Source organism: Thamnophis elegans, chromosome 4 (assembly GCF_009769535.1).
Source record: "Thamnophis elegans isolate rThaEle1 chromosome 4, rThaEle1.pri, whole genome shotgun sequence".
Lineage (NCBI taxonomy): Eukaryota > Metazoa > Chordata > Lepidosauria > Squamata > Colubridae > Thamnophis > Thamnophis elegans.
In genome coordinates this window covers 71,782,065-71,797,189 of record NC_045544.1, presented here as the reverse complement: position 1 = coordinate 71,797,189, position 15,125 = coordinate 71,782,065, and the positions used below count along the sequence as shown (strand labels likewise).

The following is a 15,125-nucleotide window of genomic DNA, read 5'->3' as shown; positions in this document are numbered from 1 at the left end:
TGTTTTGTTTTGAGACCAACATATTGTTATTCCAAGTTTCAAACAATGAAAAAATGTTTGCACCTTGCATATGAAATGTGTCTTTATTAATATAATTAAAAGGTAGACCAATATGATTTTATGTAATGTTTTTATTGTTTAGAAATGGAATAATTTTATATGTATAAAGTATCATTAATATTTTTGTTTTTTTCTGTTATTTCCTCTTCATAAACAATAAACACAAACACAATTTCTGAACCATTTTCAAAGATAGCCTCTGAAGAATTTGTATGCAAAAACAGTGCATAAAAGCCTTTTAGAAAACCTGAAGCGGAAATTCAGTAAGTGAACAAACAAACTGTTATCAAAATTACTTACAGCATTATTGCCGCCTTGAATATGTTGACATTTTGGTAATCCCAACATCACTGCAGGAAACAATTTGATGAAAATGCTTGTACACTGCAGCTTTAGAGTGTGCTAATCCTTCCAGGGGAAAAACAGGGAATGGTACCACCAACATTAACCTAATTTAAGAGACTTGTTAACTGTTAATAGGATCCATTACAGAAGGAGAAACAAGAGTCACAGCTTTCAATTTTCTCCAGAAATGCCTTTTTTCCCCTTCACTAGCCATCAATAAACAAAAGGGCAAAAAGAGTAATATTGCCTCTAGAGCTTGGCTAGCTCCCCACACTTTGCCTTAATCAAATATACTAGCTAGAAATTATGAGCATTAAGCCTTGACTTTTCCACTGAATTAGAACTGGCTGGGGAATTCTGGGAGTTGAAGTTCATACGTCTTACTGGATTTTTGATTAAAAGAAAACCTTGAGTTGTGAATAGAAGAGAAATTGGCAGCCAACTTCTAAAAATCAAAATAAAATTCTATTTAAGGATATCCATGTGAGAATATTTATCGCAGAGTAAAAATAAACTGTAAATACAGATTAAGCATCAGCTCATCAAAAAATAATTATAAATTCCTGCAGGGACAAAAGTTGTGGATAGAAGCTCGCTGGTTTACTTTAGGGCAGGATTATTGTTGGGACAAAATGTAGACTGTTCCCCCATGCTCTATAAGCTCCCTTGAGCTTCTAAGGATATAAATCTAACCATTAAATAAAAATGAATAGGCAACTTAAAATGAATCTTCCTGAGATTGCTCCACTTCCAAATATAAAAAGAAAGATCATCTGATTAAATAGACCTTCACTTCAAGACACTAGCATAATGAAGAAGATTCCAGCTGGCCTCTCTTCCTGACATATTATGTCATTCTTTATAGAGTAGTAAATTCTTAGCCCTTAATAATTTCTGACTTAACCAACATTCAAAACAGGCATTCTGTGCCTGCATTTTAAACGACATAATCCTAGGTATGATCAACCTCTTTATGCCTCTGACATGTAAGTAGACTAAGGTGTTACACAACATTCACTCAAACTAATGAGCTTGTAGTATGGACACAAGGCTTCCGGTTATTTCCCTGAGATACTTAAATTTTGTTCAGCCTCTTTCCAAATTGAACTGGCTCAATTTGCAATATATATTTAGCCTTTGTTTTCTCAATGCTTCAAACACATGCAGAAACCAGAACTGAATAAAAATTCATGACATAATGGTTCTGCAAAGAACGACACAGCAAGCTGTCAATCTGTTTGGTTGTTTGGAACCATCCCAATCATCCAGCGTTCCAAAAATAATCCAGGATATTACTGCTGATGCAGCTGACTCGGTGTGAATTCTTTTACACTCCACCCCCTATTTTTTTTAAAAACTATCTTGCTTTTGACAATCCAGTGAATTGGGCAGGTTGCCCAGTTTATAGTGCTGCTGACCCAGATTTGAGAAAGATAATGCATTCAATGAAGAACAAAAAATGATTATGGAATAAGTCTTCAATGAAATTCTCTTCTCACTCTGAAAGCTAAATGTTAACAATTTTCTAATGAAAAGGAATGTAAACCTTTAGGAAACGAAGTTACTTGATTCTTGGAGAATTTAGCAGCACTCAGATTTTCAAATATTCTCAAAAGTAGCTTTACAACTTTCATTCATGGATATGTATTTGTGGGGAAAATATCCAAAGTAGTGCCACAACCAATTCATTAGCATAAAACCTGTCAAGGGGAAAAGTGAGATTTAAGTAACTATAATAAAAATGAGGATTTCATCCAAAAGAGGATGCATGCACCACACAGATTACTCTAAATTTCTGTCCTACACAAATCTTCTCTATAAGGACTTATCCACACAGTCTGTCTCAGAAGGGACATGATTCACTCGCCATTAAAGACATACAGTATTTTCACAACTGAGATTCTATCTGGGTAGCCAGCCACTTCTGAAGTTGGATGAGCTGTTTTCCAGCACACAAGTAGGCTTTCATCATTTTATGCCAACACTAAAAGCCCCTGCAATTGGATGATCTTCTGAGCTCCAACTGGCCCCACTGACTCTGTGCTTCTATGCTTATTTCTGTTTCTGAACCCAAGTGACACCAGATTATTTCTTGTATACACACTTTTCTTCTGGGGAGGTCAGAGATTAGGGTACCAACACCCAGGGGTGAAATGCTACCTGTTCAGGCCGGTTCGCCCGAACCAGTAGTAAAAAATGCTACCGTTTCACTGAACTGGTAGTAAAAAAAATGCTTTAAAAAGCAAAAAAAATGTTCCAACGACCAGCTGTGTGACATTCAGCTGTGCCAAATAGTTGGAACTTTTTGTTAACATTTTTTTAGCATTTTTTTTACTATTGATCAGCTGTGTGACAATCAGCTGTGCCTGATTGTCTGTGTGGTTTCTGCTTGTTGCATGGGACATTTTGTGTGAAGTCCAGCTGCTTTTACATTGTGTGTGAGTCAGATGACCACCGGGTCATGTGACCCGGTCACATGACCACCAAGCCACGCACGCCTGGTCAAGCGGCCATCAAGCCACACCTGCCCAGTCAAATGCCCACCAAGCCACACCCATAATTTTCCGGTAGGGAAAATTTTTGAATTTCACCACTGCCAACACCTCATACAAGACAGAATGGAAGTCTTCCAGAATGGAAAGAAACACATTATGCAGACATGTGTCAGCAAATACCAGTATAATACTTTACTTTAAACATTATGTTTTCATAGTTCTTTAAGGCAGATGCAAATGTGCCAGTGCATTTCAAGGAAATAAGTCCTTAGCATGGTAAGTATATTAAGAAGAAAATATTGTCAAAAAGCAATAATAAATATTTTTTAAATCATAAAATATTTTTCTGTTGAAATAACACTTATTCCAATAGAAGAGAACATTAATACATAATGCTTATTTTACTTGAATAATTGTTATTTTAAGAGGAGGCTTTAAAAAGCAGTATGAAGGTAAAGAAATAATCTTTAGAAAATTCAGTTGGCATACATGCAACTGGAAAATATTCTGTCCATAGTTTTGTGCTTTGGTATTATGACCTATCCTGCAATTACAAAAGACTAGCTATTGCTGCCTAAAGTATTATAGGCTTAATCCTCTGAAATGCAGACAAATTATTGCTCCCAGCTATTTAAATTCACACTTCTAATGCAATAATTCTATTTGGACTGACAGAGATTTTTGCACTACAAAATTAAGTCTCTATAAAATCTGGCTATGTTTATTCACAAATTAAAGGTCTAGATGAACATGAACAAGTTCCATTATTTTGCCATTTGCTAAGCTATGGCCTAATCTCAGCTAGGAATGTCTCTAAGTACTCATAAGTGGAAATGGAACTGTTTTCCATTATATTAGCAATGGGACTTTTTCAATATTATCAATATTGCGCATTACTGATAAAGCAAAAAGTAGAGGCAAATATTTGAAGCCCTGCTAGCTTTTTAAATAGGACACGAAAAGGAAGCTGGATCTACCTAGGGATGTATTGGGTGGGGTGGGGGTGGGGAGGCATTTTTATTTTTGTTTTGTTTTTTGCAAACCTGGAGGAAATAAAAACCAAATAAGCAAAATTATGCAAGAAATCAAAAATGAGTGTGGATGATTTCCAAAACACATCATTTTCTTACAGGGGATACAATCCTATCTCTCCATCCAGCATTTTATCTTTCAGACTTTGCAGAGAGGACACACAAAATGAGTGATAGTGTTATCTCCAGATGGTGATAGCGATCCTACAAATACCAGTTCACAGGAGGATAACTGCAGGGAGAAAGTTTCTTCCTCTTCTGAGAACTATTTGGTTGATCATTGTGAGAAACAAAATCTGGACCAAGAACAGCCTTAGCAACTTTCTGAAGGGCTCCTTTTATATTTTCGTAATAATGAAGTCACTTCTTTTGTTCCTCCAGAAAATATAACTGAAGAATAACTATAGCTTAGCTTGTTAGATAAATATATTTTAACTGAAAATACTTTCTATCATGTGCATTTATCAGTTAAAGAAAAAGAAGGCATATTCCTTTTCCCAGAAACATGCCAGGGGATAGAGTTGAAATAGTTAAATTAAGATATGGAGTTTTCTCATTAGAGGTTAGCTATGTACTCTGTAACCATAGTTCCTAAATTCTCTTCCTGTTGACGTACTGTGAGTAAACGTTTTGTGTTAAAGTTAATGTTCCACACTTCAGTGATAACTATGAGCTTGTCAAATGTACTCTTGTTCCAGGTCAAACATTCAGTTTTCTGTACAAAATATGCTTGGCTGCATAATTTCATGTCTAAGGATCAGTCCGATCACAAAACAATTTTTTTTAAGCATTTGGTTCACATATATGCAAACTTCAAAGTCCACGGAAAGATACATGTGCACTACATATTTAAGAAATAGTAAAAGCTATGCTTTTATTACATATCATGGATTTTTTCATTATTTACTGTTGCCGTACCATCAAATATACAAGTGAAGTACATTTTAAATAAGCAATAAGTGCAACATCTAAAACATATATTGCCGTCTAGGTTTATAAAGGACTTTTGCTGACAAGTTATTAGAGCTAATGAAATTTCTACACTGCTCTCAGCAGGAGTCAACAAAAAGGCTAAATCAGCTGGATTCACAAATGATGAATGGACAAGAACACAGAGTTGATCATTCTTCCAATAATGCTATACAATTCTCATAACTGTATAGTGGCCACAATGTAGTCAAAAGTCTCAAGTTACTCTAAATATAGTAGGTCATAAATTTAAGCCATTGAAAATATTTTTATGTAGTCTTTCTCTCTTCAGTGCTCTCCAGATGTGTTGGCTTATAACTTCCAGATTTTTAAATGAGTATAGCCAAAAACTATTATATGAACACAACTTCTTAAAACTTTAATTAAACACTACCCACTGTTTTGCTTGGCCCATAAAAGGAGAACATGTAAAACATGTTATCTCAAAGCAACTGCAACAAAATGGATCAGGAGAAAACAGGAGTGAAACACATCCATTTTACCCATTTCAAGTAAAATCTTATAAAGTCCCAGTTCTTGTGTCTTAATATGGGAGGGGAAGGAACAGTCTAATTATTTTGATCAGTCAATGGGAAAGCCAGATTTGCTTAACAACTGTGTTACTAATTTAACAATTGCAGTGATTCACTTAACAAAGGTGGCAAGAAAAGTCGTAAAACAGAGCAAAACTCACTTAACAAATTTCTCACTTAGCAACATAAATACTGGGCTCAATTGTGGTTGTAAGTCGAGAACTACTTGTAGTTTCCCATTTGAGACAGGACTCCTGATTTTCCATTCCCAAACAAGGCAAACATAAGAAAGCAATTTGAATCCTTGTTTTAACCTGTGGGTTGGCAGAAAAGAAGCAGAACAAAAGTGTTTATTAACATTCACGCACTGGGTAATTATTTATTATAGGCACTTTGGCACCATTACTATTTCTTGCAAATAGGATAATTGTGAGTATCATACATTTTTAACAATAGTTTTTTAAAAAAAAAACTTTTTAATTTTATAGTTATGAAATGTAGGTACTTTCAAGTCACTCTCACTGCATCATGTCATTCTTTTTTCTTCTGCGTATATTCTATATCTATGTTTCTGCATTTCTAAAACCTTTCTTAAATGGGGGTCCTCCAGATGGCTATATTAAATGGAATTTCTGGAAATTCCCATCTCAATGCATCTGAAGGATGCTATCTCAGAAGTAGCCGCACTATTTTTGGTGCTCAGTGCCTTCAGGCAGACTCTTAACTGCTGACCCAGCAAACCTTATGATAAATTGTTGTTCACCAGTCCGTCCCTGGAGGAAACGGCTTCTCCAGGGCGGCACCTGGGCACAACAATCAAGGGGGGTCACCCACGAAGCCAATCCTAGAAAGAACTTGAGGACACGAGATCTCTCTGGGTGAAATGACAACTTTATTATGTAGCAAAGCTGAATATATAAACTTTCATACGCAAATGAGGTTTGCAAACCTTGCAAATGTCATTGGTTACAAATTATGCATCTAGACCAATAACAGAATTAATAACTGCGTGCTTCCTAAGTTTCACGTGTGTGCCCTACTTTAGCTGTTTTCCAAGCAAGTACAAAACAAGCAAATTCTACAGGTATCAAGAACATTTTGTGGTCGGCTATATCCGTCCTGTGTGGCTAGATGTGCAGACTTTGCAAGTCCTACCTAGCTACCTGCCATATCCTCTAGAAGTTTTGCTGCCAGATGCGGCCTAGCAAAGGCCTGCTAACAGCAAAATACAGTGGAGGCAAGAAAGGAAAGGCATTCTCAGAGTAATAGGGTAGCAACAATAAATGACTTGCTTTAATGGTATAGTCACAGGTTGCAATTCAAAGGGACATTTCTTTAGATTCAACCTTTTTTGTATTTTCATTTGCATATTTGGAGATACCAACTCTTGGATGTTGATAAAAGAAATTATCAAATTTGCTGTGCAAACATAGAGCATCCCATTCAGAAATTTAGGGTCATCTGTATTTTATTTCAAAGAGCGCTATCAATAAATAGTGAAAAGTGAAACTGAACAAACAAGTGTTCGGGAACCTTCAAAAGCAGTATTTTAACTTTATGCTTGTTGATTTAAGCCACCAAAAACAATTGCTTCAAGTATGTGTGTAAATATTACCAATTGATAACATTTGGGCCTGACGCTGCAAGCCAACTGGCATTCTGTCTCATTCATTCACCCCACTGGCTCAACCACATTTACAAGATTACTATGGAAGAGAGCAATGCTTAAAAGAGTCCCCAATGAAGCTCTTGGACTTGTTCAACCTTTAATGCAATGCCAGTGGTATTCCAATCCTGCTGCTTTGAAAGGGAAACTGCTGGGGGGGGGGGTACATTTCACCAAACTGCTTTAAAGCCAATCCAAACAAAGAAGCAATTGTTCAGAGAATGACATTACATATGCAGAGCTCTTCTCATAATCCACAGAAAACCTGTCCCACAGTGTTTAATTTCTAAAATGAGAGATGCTATGGTTCATATCCCTGCCATAAAACCATGAGTCCAACTTTGGAACCTCTTTCTGTAACTAGAGACAAATGTTGCAATGGTAATTTATTGATTTGAGGGGGCTATATACCCAATGCTAGTATCTTTTATTCCATTTTGGGCTTGGTTTTCCAAGCCAGAATCTTCTGAACAAAGTTCTCATGTATATGCCAAAAAATAAAATAAATTACCATCTCCTTGACTATAAACTCCCAACCACAAGACAGGTACCCTTTCAAAGCTCCTAGATCCGTGATGGCAAATCTATGGCCCACGTGCCACAGGTGGCACGCAGAGCCCTCTCTGAGGGCATGCAAGCTATCATTCCAGCTCAGCTCCACTGCACATGCCAGCTGGTTTTTTGGTCTCTGCCGTGCACAAGCGGGGGCCGGGGTGCATATGGGAGACACACACATATGTGTGGGGGCCAACCCCCACATGGGGGTCGCATGTGCACACATGGGGGGCAGAGCCCATGTGGGGAGAGGGGCATGGAGGTAGCATGTGGGGAGAGGGGCATGCGCAGGGAGGCAGGGAGTATGTGGGGCACATGCATGCACTTGGGAAGTGGGGCACATGGGGGGCACATGCACATTGCATTATGGGTGTGATGTGCTTTCAGCACTCGGTGCAGTAAAGGTTAGCCATCAGGTCCTAGATGTTAAAGCTGTAAAACACCCGGGGAGCGGGAGAAAACTGAATTTCAGGGAAGACATTATAATCTATCCTATTCTCTACTATTTTAACACTTATGTGTTGCTATACAATACAATTATTCAGAGTCTGCATTTAAAGAGTCTGATGTTATTCATCTAAGTGTTTGATCCATTTTTTTGCTACAGGAATTTAAATTGTTTTTATTTCCTTATTATTTCATTCTAGATTATAAACTGCCTTGGTGTCCTTCTGGCAGAAAGGCAGGGTATAAACCAAAATAATAAATAGTGCTACAGAGAAGCATTAAAAATATGATAAGTCAGCCTGCAATCCAAAGGGGAGAATCAACTCTAAGACCTCAGTGTCTTGCATTTGTAACAAGCTTCAAAACTAGCTGTTAATTCAAACTGCAATATATTGCCCTTCGCATAAAGGAACAGAAATTAATTAAACTGGGGAAAAGCAAAGCAAGCTGCACGCAATCTTCTCAAGCTTGTTTCATAGCAATACCATATTCTTAGCTGTGTGGGGTCTTTGGTGTTCTCTGAGCTTGGTTGTTTTCTTGCAATCAAGCTCAGAGAGCACCAAGAACCCCACAGTTCACCCCTGAACTACAAATATTATCTTCTATTGGTCTTAGTTGGGTATCACATATCTTCATCTGAACTGGCTCCTTGTTCCCCTTGAAGTGCACTCAACAGCAGGCGTGCCAAGACTTTGTTTTGCACAATCATTATAATCTGTGCAGTGGCATAACTGATTGCATGTTTCTGAATGATATATACAAAATTTGTCATTTGTATGTATCCTAGGAAACAATATATTCCCTGGGTTTCTATGTCCTTATTAAATTACAATCTTTATAGTCCCAGATAATAAAGGAATGACAATTGGAAAGCTCTCGCCTAAATAATATTAAATATTTTCTTGTGTTGTGTAGCACTTGCCATTAAATGAGGATTTGATGATTAATTGTTTGAATGAAATAATATAGTTTCAAAATAGTATTCTATCATATTCAGTGTAGTTTAACTACTGTAATTGCTAAAAATCAAGATTGTGCAAAGTCATTCAAAAGCAAGAAATTGGTCACTTGTAATATGATCCAACTGGAGGGAAAAAATTAGAACAGCAATATGTATAATCATACATAGTATATAGTAATGGTATATTATAAAGATAAGGAAAAGGAAAAGGAGTCCCTGCAAATTTTACTCTGCTAGATGTTGCTGACTATAGGGGATGTTGCTCATCTCTGTTTTAAGGACTATCCAAGGCTGACGGAAGACATTTCTGCAATCATGCAGCATGATGTTGAGGAGTGTTGTTTCCTTCCCACCAAAGTGCTACCTATTTATCTACTCACATTAGCTTGCTTTCGAATCGCTAGGTGGGCAGGAGCTAGGAGAGGAGGAGCGTTTACCTCGCTGCGTGATGCTCAAGTTATAATCCTCATAATAATATTATTATATGTTGAAAGATATGACATGAGAGCTGTTACTCCTATGTTCTACATTCCATGAGATGAGCATGCATTAATTCTTCAGATAGGACAAAGCAAGACCTTGTTACCCGTCTAAGCAAATTATATTTGCCATATACATATAATGCTCTACATTTCCACTAGTGTTAGGTATTTCAGTTACAATATGGTATACACAAGCTATGACTTTCTGACAATGTTTGTTTTCATTACCCATAACCACAAGATCATCTTTACTGCAGACATTTATGCTAGTACTTCAATAGTCTCCAATTTAGCATGTTCCAAATGCTGGCTCAAAAATCCAAGAATTGCAGTGTCAAAATATTTGGAAGAACTAGCTTGGGAAAACTAGGTCTGACAAATTCCCCATCTTATGCAATCAACACAGCATTGAGAGCAACTTGGGTTAACTCCAACTCTAACTTTAATCCAAAAATCCATCCTCTTTAACTTAACCGCTGGTAATTTTGTTTTTTAATTTCAAACTTCTTAACCTACATTTCATAATTAAAAACAAATCCCAAAATGCTATCAAAGTCAGGCTGTCTAATTGCATTAGAAATTATGATAAAATATGATGTCAATGTCAACAGAGAAAAAGCTATAGAAAAGACATTGTGGCAGAAATGTTATTAAACTAAATTATAGGACAATAAAATACAGAATACAACTAAGATTGTTTTTAAAATTATACTGGAAAAATGCTGAACTGAGCAAGTGATGTTCTCAGTGGCCATCACAATCATTATTAACTGTAAAATGAATTAAAAGGAAGCCTGCGTAACAGATATATACCGTACAGAAAATTTAAGTCTGTAATTGTATTGAAAAATTAATAGGAATACGAATAGTGGTGGCAGCCATGAAATAAAGAGATGTCTGCTACTTGTAAGCAAGACTGTGATAAGACATACACAAAGTATTAAAATGCACAATCATAATATCAAAGAAACTACACATTGTCAAGCCCATTTGCAAAACACTGTTCAGAAAGCTGGACATTTTTAAAAGAAAAAAAACGTATGTCTTTGATTTATGGAAAAAATTGCTGAGAACATCAAGCACTGTGAATGAGTTTCATGGAACACAGATGATATAAAACCAGTTTGTTCATGGAATGCCTTAAAAACAAAGCTAAGGCTTCTAAAGGGAAGCAAGAAAGAAGATCCCGATATCTGGTAAAATTAAAGGCTATAAAAAAGAGGTCAACAGAAGACTGTGGGTATGTATTATCACTGACAAAACAAGCCTGGCCTTGCAAGAATAGAATGTAGCAGTTCCTGAAGCACGATCCTTTAAAAATATCCTCCGACTCACAAAAGCAACTGAACAACAATGTCCTTCACTCAACTCAAATAAACACACTTCTGAGTGGGCATGAATAGGATCACATTGCAAAGCATTTATGTCATGACAAGTAGTCCTTGACATATGACCACAATTGAGCCCAAAATTTCCATTGCTAAGCAAGGCAGTTAAATGAGCTTTGCCCCATTTTACAACCTTTTTTTCACGGTTGTTAAGCAAATCTGTCTTTCTCCATTGATTTTGCTTGTCAAAAGCTGGTTGGAAAGGTTACAAATAGTGATCACATGACCCTGGGGACAGTGCAACTGTCATAAATACATGCCAGTTGCCAAGTGCCCGAATTTTGATCACATGACCATGAGGATGCTGCAATGGTTCTAAGTGTGAAAAATGGTCATAAGTCACTTTTTTCAGTGGCATCGTAACTTTGAACAGTCACTAAATGAATGCTTGTAAGTACAAAACTACCTAGAGAACTAAACCGTATACTGAACAAATTATATGTTTTTATGCAGATTTACACATTTCAAAATCTCAAATGCTGCATCAAATAAATAGCTATGTATTTTGTATGTTAAAATTTACAAATGTTCAATGGGTTTTGTTCCACAAGTGCTGTTATGCCATGATTACTGTAACATGCTCTATCTATGAATTCAGTAGACATTAAACTATGGATCTTTTTCATTAAGTTGCAAAACCTGTTTCAGTTGCATCAGTCCAGACTGCAGGAATGAACTCTTATTAATATTCCATTCAAGAAAATGCTGTACATGAAGATAGTTTGTTGAGGAAAAGATCAGTCTAAAATTTTTCTTCCTGACATCTAGACATATTGTATATTGTAAAATGCATTCAGTAGCTAATTTCCACCCAAAACCACACTGACTCAATGAAACTTAGTCCTTTATCATTTGATTTATATAGATCAGAGGTGTCAAACCCACGGTGTCACATTGTCATCATGTGAGGTATCATGACTTTTTCCCCCTTTGCGCATTATCCCCTTTGCGCATTGTCAGTGCGTGACGCTTTCGGCCCACCAGGCAGCAACTTTGACACCCCTGATATAGATTAAAGGAATCTAACTGTAGCTGCTACCATTAATAGTCATACTATCAGGATTATGGAAATAACTAAACGCAACTGTTGGAAGAGGCAAAATTCAAGAAAGGAAGATTGGAGCTTGCAGCTCTTGCAGATAAGGAGCTGCAAGATTTGCCAATGGAGGGTTCCATTATTAAGTACTGGGACCAAAAATCAGCATAACTTGTAAAGTGTGGTTTCCATTCAAAAACTGTGAGAAATGGTAACTTGTCCAGGGTTATTCCAAGATTAACCAAAACCACTTCATATGGACAGCATTTCCAGCAAATCCTTTCTTGGGCCATACAATAATCATCTACATATGCAATAGATATGAGTTATTCATAGCAGCCAAAGCTTACTAAAGTTCTGGGTAGGGCTTAGGAGACCTATGGATTTCTGGTCGCTCTAGAACAGGGGTCCCCAAACTTGGCAACTTTAAGACTTGTGGCTGGAGAATTCTGGGAGTAGAAGTCCACAAGTCTTAAAGTTGCCAAGTTTGAAGACCTCTGCTCTATAATTACAACTCCCTTTGTTGGAGCCCCTGGGAGTTGTACTTCACAACCCTTCTGCCCTTGACCCTGGGAATCCACATTGCAATGTGAATTCACAAGTGCCTAAAACCTAAAGGGCTATTTATAAAGAAAAAATGAAACTTACGCCCAACATTTCAAATTTTGGGCCACCTGGGCTCCAAGGACTATATTCTTAATGATTGCGGGTCCACTATCCCGCGGTTGCGCTGACTTTGCACTCCAATCCAGCTGGGACGCGCATCCGTTTGTCCAAGGTTGCTCTCGCAAAACCGAGGAGGTCCACTCCACTCCCACTTCCCCCTCCGTCCCCACGCCTTGTTTTCAAGCCTTGCCGCGCACACGGGCGATCGGGTGGCCCTTCCCTCTCCGCTCAGGCAGCCCAAGACGGGACAAGCCAAGAGAGGAGGGCGGCGGCCCCGCTCCACTCACCTTGGGACTGTAGGGCCCCGGGATCAGCAGTTTGAGCGCCTGTCTCTTCAGCTCCACCAAGCGGGCGTTGCAATTCTCACACCACACGCCGCGATCGGAGCCCGGGGAGGAGCCTCCTCCGCTGCCGGAACCGGGTGAGCCGGTGCCGAAGCCGGGCGAGCCACCTAAAGAGCCCGGCGAGCTGGTGCCGATCCCCGGGGAAGCGGGACCCGGCGAGCCGGTGAAGGAGCCGGGCGAGGAGGTTCCCGATCCAGGCGAAGGGGTACCGGAGGAGCCCACCACAGAGCCGGCTCCTTCTGGGGCGGGGCGGCTGCTGGACCGGGACTCCTCGTAAGCTTTCCTGTACCAGCTTTCCGGCGAGAAGGGCGCCGCGGGTTTGGTGGGGGAGCAAGAGTCGTTCACCTGAGCGGAGGAAAGGGGAGCAGATTATTCAGAGGGGAAAGCGGGCAGCCAAGGGACATCTATCGATCGATCAAACCCGGGATTGAGATTAGCAACCACAATAGCCCCAAACAGGAGAAAACGCCCCACCTCTCAGACCCTTCTCTGATTTCCACTCAAGGAGACCTGGGGGGCGATTTTTTTCTCCCCGAGAAAATTGAAAGGGAGGCGTCCTATGCATACACGTCCCCAAGGAGCTCAGATGAGTGGTAATAGCTCTTTTCTTCTCTCCCCCCCCCCCCCCACTTACTTCCTTCGCCCGAGTCAGGACTGACTGTAGCTACCTTTGGAGGAAAGGCATCCCAGGTACTGGGGGGAGGGTGGAAGCTACCCCAAAGAGGCTCTTAGGCAATGAAATGGAACCCCGGGGTGGGGGGTGGCTGCAAAAGTTCGCTACAGGCAACCGGGAGCCGAGCAGCTCTAGGGAAAGCAACCTGTCCCGATTTATTTCACGCAATTTTCTGATGTCGGACCAGACCTTGCCTGATTGAGATATATGTATACCAACTGCACCTGGATTGGGAACATTCCGTTTAACAGGCGGCTTAGATCCGCATGCAAGGCTACCCTTTTGTGTAAAAAAAACCCACACACATATACAGAGGTCTCTCAAGCATCCTTGTGTGCCCTGACCTGAGGACTAACTTACCCCATATTTCCTGTTGCGGGTGGTGACTGCGATTCTCTCTTTATTCCCAGCCACCGAATTCATGATGATCTTTGTGCACGCGGGAGAATGCCTTGAAAATTTTTATCCAATGGGGAATCTCCAAATCCAATAAAAGGTTCACACCGGCTGAAATCAATTGTGTGGAGGTGTTTTTTTTTCCTTTTTCTTCTTCTCCCTGTTCCCCTTTCTTTCTCCCCCCCAAAAAATCCTTGTGCCCCAAAAAGCCGGACCAAACCTCAGATCACCAGAAGGAGGGTCCGCGGGAATGTCTTTGCTTCAGATCCTTTTTGTGCCTTCATTGTCTTCTATCTGGTTTAGCTTTCTCTGCGCAGAAATCCAAAGGGTCAGCATTTTCCCTTCCCGATCGCCAACGCCAGTTGGGCCCCCTATAACCGTTGCCATCCAAGGTAGGCTTTAGGAGCAAGAGAGCTGGGTGTTCCTCCAAGCGGAGACTGCTCCGCGATTTTGCAGTGCGGTAACTTGTTTCCTTCCCCAAGCCTTTGCAACTGAGTTAGAAGAAATCGTCCAAAAAAAATATATCTCGGGATCCAGACTCTGGGAGGAGCCTCCCGAGTTCCTTGCAGCCAATATCTTTCTGCCCGTTTTTTGCCTTACAGTTTTTCTAAAAGAAAAGGGAAAGCACTGGCTAAGCTACGCAGCACGCCTGGAGCCGTGGAGGAGCTGTAAAGCAATGCCTTCAACGGCTCGCTTTGAAGGCTAAGGCAAGCGGGGCCGGTGCGTAACTGCAGGCGGCTTTGCTACTGTTTCTTGACCTAGAGAGAGAATTGATTTGCAGCATCGCTTCAGTGGCATTGGGGATTTAAAACATTAAAAAAAACACGCCTCCCTCTTTAAGACGAGATGTCCTTGTCTCCATCAAAACAGCTGTGCTTAGTTAATAATCGGAAGAGATCCTGAATATGATTGTAGGTCTGTTTTGAGTTCTGCAGGCATGGAAAGAAATAGGCAGCAACGACTGACACACCTGTGACAGTCCGGTTAAGGGTCCCTTTTATATGTAATGGCTGCTGTGTTATTTTGGAAGACAGCTACCAAGAAAACTTGCAAAATCTTAAATATGGGGCTTTGTCCC

At 39.6% G+C, this 15,125-nt stretch overlaps 1 protein-coding gene across 1 annotated transcript in view; it reads right to left on the bottom strand.

The window, feature by feature from the left end:
- The window catches only part of KIF26B (kinesin family member 26B), a 330,120-nt gene extending 316,046 nt beyond the window's left edge, over positions 1–14,074 (bottom strand). Inside the window, exons 1-2 of the mRNA XM_032214888.1 lie at positions 14,012–14,074; positions 12,922–13,323 (exon numbers count right to left, since the gene is read on the bottom strand). Coding sequence (XP_032070779.1) covers positions 12,922–13,323; positions 14,012–14,074 — 465 coding nt within the window. The remainder of the gene's footprint in view (positions 1–12,921; positions 13,324–14,011) is intronic.
- Positions 14,075–15,125: the final 1,051 nt, after the last annotated feature.